Below are 5,149 nucleotides of genomic sequence, written 5' to 3' on the forward strand. Positions count from 1 at the left end.
GTTTCTAGCAATGAAATTTGTTTTCTTAGGGACGAAATCATGATTTCTTGTTAAAGGAGTGCATGAACGAGTGGCCAAACTTAATTTTAATATTAATTAAGTATATATATATATATATATATATATATATATATAAAAGAGAAAATCATAGGCGTTAAAACCGGGCCTTAATTTCAAGCATTTCATTTTCCATTTATCAGTTATTTAACTTATTTCTAATTTTCTAGACAAGCATTGACATGTCCATGCTGGCTTGGTAGATGGTGATGGTTAGAGAATTACGACCAAGAAAACAGAAATATGAGACCATAGTCAAGGTTTTAACGAACATTATAGGACTTGAAAATTATTAACTAAGACAACAAATTAATCGATCTTCTTTTCACCAAAACTCTAGAAATATTCAATATTGTTGTCCCCTCAAGAATGAGCTGTCTATAACACATCTCATTTTCTATAGTTGGTGCTTTTATTATTTTTATTTTTATTTTTATTTTAAATTATCTCTCTCTCTCTCTCTCTCTCTCTCTCTCTCATGAAAGAGCAAGCATATATTTGAAAAATAAAAAAAATAAAAAATATTTAAATGATATAGAAAAATAATAAATATTCGCATGTAAATTATATTGAAATGTTATTAACTAAAATAAAAAAGTAGCTTTTAAAAATGCAAAGAATTTAGTGTAAATAATCACGTGGAGAAAACAATAAGAAAGTAAATAATAATAATAATAATAAAAAAAAGTGTTGCTAAGGTACAATAACTTTTTTTTTTTTATTATTATTATTATAAATCCTTTTAAAGGTCCACATATTACTTACAACATCATTTAGTAAATAATTACATTTATTTGTTACCATTTTTGTTGCTTAATTCATGTGAACTATCACGTAAAATAATTAGTGTAATATTATGTAATAAATTGTCATATCACTAAAATAACGTAACAATAAAAATTAATCTTTGATTTTTTTTTTCTTTTTTACAAATGCTAAATTAAGGCCAATTTTCATTATTATACCATCAAATTGTATAAAAATAATATAACAATTTACTAAATAAACAGCATTGGCATTGCTCTGAACATGATACAGGACCTAAACATTAAACCGATTGGTGAAAGGACGAAAGTAATGAACATCCAAAATGAGCGGCGATCAACGCGGTTAGGCAAGTCTGTAAATCAGTCAAAAATAATGACTGAAATTGTTCCCTAGAAAGAAAAGTAGAGGAAAAAGAAAAGCGAAAGGTGGCTGTTTCTAGGTCATCACGATTCACGAACATAGTTGTTGTGGTTTTTATTTATTTATTTTTATTTTGGGGGGGGGAACACGGACATAGTTGTTGCTAGGACGGAAAGCACCAAATCCTCACACATCTCTTTCAAAAATTCGAAATCTTTTAAATGGGAAGATTCATAATTTTGGTGGGTAGTCTCAAGCCTGTGGATGTGGTCCGAGTTGGCCTTGCAGGAAGACCCGATTCTTCAAATTCAAGGCAGCCCTCCTAATTTTAAGATTAAAAGAGTTTTTTTTTTTTTTTTGGATATTAATACTTTTAATAGCCTGTACCGTTAGATTCACAGCAACGCCTTATTATCGAAGTATAAATATACACACAGTAGAGAGAAAAAAGCAGTAAATTTAAGATAGAGAAACGGGCACTTTTGGTAAGGTCCACGGACGCTTTCAGCCCTCATTCAATGCTTTACCGAACTCACCACCCCTCCTTTTTCTTCCAATTGCAGGCCTTTACCTCTCCCATCCCTCCCTCTGCAACCACCTCTGTTTCTTTCCCAACCTATCCTCGTGTTCAGGTACTGGTTTTGGGCTGTGAAAGTGGAAAGAAATTTTGGGGTTTTGACAAAGATTGTGTTGTGTATTTTTGAATTAAACATTTGGGTTTTGTGTGTGCGTGTTTTTCAGGCTGAAACGGAAATGGAATGTGCGGAAGCCGCGCTGAAGCACAGTTTCAGGAAGGATTTGGCCGTGAAATCGTTCCCACAAGCGGTTTCGGATGACTCGTGGGCCGTGAATGGGCAAAATGGCGCGGCTTGTGACGACTTTTTCGTGGACGAACTCCTTGACTTGTCTAACGAAGATGGGTTTGTGAAAGAAGAGCCGGTAGAAGAAGAAGAAGAGGAGGAGGAAGAAGAAAAAGAAGAAGATAAGGGCCTTGGCTCTGTTTCCGCCCAACAAGACCAAGAAAACTCCAACATAAAAAAAAGCGTCACTTTCTCTGCCAAAGACGAGTTTGGCTCCGTACTCAGCGTTCCGGTACCACGTTTCCCCTTCCCTCTCTGTAAAAAAACCGTTTTTTAAGGCTTTTTTTGTTAGTTATTGACCAAAGATACCGTCTTTATTCAACAGGCCGATGATGTAGCGGACCTGGAATGGCTCTCCCATTTCGTCGAGGATTCTTTCTCGGAATTCTCTGCACCCTACCCTACCGGAATATCAACTGAGAAGCCCAAGACCATCGTAGCGCCTGAACCGGAACCCCAGCCGGAAAGAACGTGTTTCAAGACTCCGGTTCCGGCTAAGGCCAGAAGCAAGCGAACCAGAACCGGCGGCCGAGTCTGGTCTTTTGGGTCCCCTTCGCTCACCGAGTCGTCCTCGAGTTCGACCACTTCAACCTCTTCTTCGTCCCCTTCGACGGCGTGGCTCCTCCACGCCAACATGGCCCAGAATTTGGACCCGGTCAAGCTGCCAGCGAAGAAGCAGAAGAAAAAACCGGCGGCAGAGGCCGGTTCGGCACCGGCCCAGCCGCCTCGGCGGTGCAGCCATTGCGGCGTCCAGAAGACCCCGCAGTGGCGAACCGGTCCGCTCGGGCCTAAGACCTTGTGCAACGCTTGCGGGGTCCGGTTCAAGTCCGGCCGGCTCCTGCCAGAGTATCGACCCGCTTGTAGCCCAACTTTCTCGAGCGAGGTCCACTCCAACCATCACCGGAAAGTGCTGGAGATGCGGCGCAAGAAGGATCAGTTGGGCGCGACCGACTCCGGTTTGGCTCCTACGGTTGCCTCCAGTTTTTGAAAAAAAAAAAAAAAAAAAAATCTGGTTAGAAAACAATTGAGTTAGGGAACAGAGAAGATAGGACAAGGAACCGGGGACGACAGAGAGTGAACCCGGTTCGAACGGGCCCTAGTTAGTGTACATTTTTTCCGTGGTGGGTGAGTTAGGTTGTCTTTTAGGCCTGTAACTTGTTAGGAAGACTTTAATGTGTACTTTTTTCTTTCTTTCTTTTTTTTTTTTTAATTTTTTTTAGTGAATTTTCTGTTTCAGACAATCCATTGCTGTGTGTGTTTGAGAGGGATTTGGGTCTTGGGTTTGTTTGAAACTTCAATCTTTTTTATTTGGTTTGGCCGTTAGAAAGCAAAAACATTATGAAAGGAAGTGGGTGAAAGATGTGTGGGTGTGGCGTTAGGTTTACGCCCTCTCCCCTCCAATCCCCACCATTCAAATTTGTTCCTTTTTTATGCTTCGGACTTTCTGCTGCGGACGCTTCGCCAAACTCCAAACTGAGTCAGCCTTGTGCGCTTGGATTATCTCCTCTACTCTCTCCCTCTTCTTCTTCTTCGATTCTAACGATATTATGGGTTTTGATGCCGTTTTTGGACCATCCCTTTTGGCCATAGTGTAAAGGCAAAATTTCACTCTACATTTTTCTGTACAAAGATAAATCCTAGAGAGAAGAAGATTGATGGCAAATTTTAGTTAATTTTTTTTTTTTTTGTTAAAGCAATCAATCATAGTCGTATGCACTATTAATGGCTCTTTCAAATAATAAATGGTAGAGCCAATTCTAGATAAGGATCCTTTCCATCTTATTTAGAGTTATTTATGGTCAGAATAACCTAACATTTTATTACACCGTTCGTTCGATATAATATATAATAAGAGATAATATTTGAGTCCCATACTAAATGTGAGTGTTGACAATGTATGTACAAATAACATATTTTATTTAGAGCTATTTTATGGTCAGAATAACCCAACATTTTATTACACCGTTCGTTTGATATAATAAAAATAAGAGATAATATTTGAGTCCCATACTAAATGTGAGTATTGACAATGTATGTACAAATAACATATTTTATAATAAAATAATATTTGAAATGAAGCGAATCGTATTCTATTATTTAACAAGATGGACGAGAGAAATTGGACATCGCTTATCCAATCAATGCCCATTTATGAGTAAGACAGGAAGGTCACCGTTTGGTCCATTTCTTTGAGAATTCATATAGTTAAATTGGGAAGGTATAGGTGTCTTTACACACTTTTACAGAATGCGAAAAGACAACTATACCCTTATTTTTACACTAAACAGAGAGAATAGAATATCCAAATTCCATTTCTTTGCCTTCTATATTATTATATTAATTCACATCGTGAGTAAATGTCTTACCTAGTTACCTGGGCATTTGCTTCTACGCTAATCTAACAGATATGAGGGTATTAATGCGGGAAAAAGAAACTTACATTGAATAATTAATTACTCAATGACAACAACAGCAACTTCTTAATGGATGGTCAAAGTTTTATTTTATTTTATTTTATTTTACATTTAATTGTGTAAATTCTAGATGACTTAATATTATGTAGGCCGTTAAATACAATAAATTAAAATTTTAATTATTAAATAATTTATGTCATTTTCATATTTCGAATTCTTCAGACTATCCTTTTGGTCTTTTTTAAATATGATACCTCTTATTCAGAGAAATCTAAGAAGGCTCCAAGAGAGGGGACATTTGGATGTTGGGGTTAGTGAAGCAAATTGTTTATTTGAATCGGTGTGCCGCGCAAACTTTTGAGTTGGAATATGTTCGACCAAAAAAGCTAAATTACCATATTAGCACTGCAAATGGCTGTCCTGTAAAGGATTTCTATATGTGAACAGTCATAAATTCCACCTTATTTTTTTAAGCGAAAAAGACTGTCCAAATATGGGGGTGTAGATCTTGCTTATTTATTTATTATTATTATTATTATTATTATAAGTGAAATTGCATTAATAAAATAAAATATAATACAAAAGGAAGGGGTGGGACACCTTGGGAATGGGCGAAATATATTGCCCGACCCGTAGTTTTCTATTATGTACACGGTCAAAAATAGGGAAGTTAAAAATGACGGTTTTTGA

At 36.8% G+C, this 5,149-nt stretch overlaps 1 protein-coding gene across 2 annotated transcripts; it reads left to right on the forward strand.

Annotated features, from left to right (window-relative positions):
* Nucleotides 1-1,477: 1,477 nt before the first annotated feature.
* LOC133852246 (GATA transcription factor 5) lies at nt 1,478-3,286 on the forward strand. Of its 2 annotated transcripts, XM_062288960.1 has the most exons (4): nt 1,484-1,670; nt 1,749-1,817; nt 1,927-2,277; nt 2,371-3,286. In XM_062288960.1, exons 3-4 carry the CDS (start codon nt 1,939-1,941, stop codon nt 3,031-3,033), a joined length of 1,002 nt encoding a protein of 333 aa, XP_062144944.1. In that variant the 5' UTR covers nt 1,484-1,670; nt 1,749-1,817; nt 1,927-1,938; the 3' UTR covers nt 3,034-3,286. The 2 variants fall into 2 exon arrangements, with proteins under 2 accessions (XP_062144943.1, XP_062144944.1); XM_062288959.1 differs by having other exon boundaries at nt 1,478-1,817.
* The last annotated feature ends 1,863 nt before the right edge of the window (nt 3,287-5,149 follow it).

This window comes from Alnus glutinosa, chromosome 12 (genome assembly GCF_958979055.1).
Source record: "Alnus glutinosa chromosome 12, dhAlnGlut1.1, whole genome shotgun sequence".
Taxonomy (NCBI): domain Eukaryota; kingdom Viridiplantae; phylum Streptophyta; class Magnoliopsida; order Fagales; family Betulaceae; genus Alnus; species Alnus glutinosa.

Excerpts from the sequence above, each read along its gene's own strand:
- LOC133852246 (XM_062288959.1), top strand. The coding sequence starts at position 1,704 with ATGCTTTACCGAACTCACCACCCCTCCTTTTTCTTCCAATTGCAGGCC. Across the intron at positions 1,818-1,926 it reads CAACCTATCCTCGTGTTCAG|GCTGAAACGGAAATGGAATG; the intron begins GTACTGGTTTTG and ends CGTGTTTTTCAG. Across the intron at positions 2,278-2,370 it reads GCTCCGTACTCAGCGTTCCG|GCCGATGATGTAGCGGACCT; the intron begins GTACCACGTTTC and ends TTTATTCAACAG.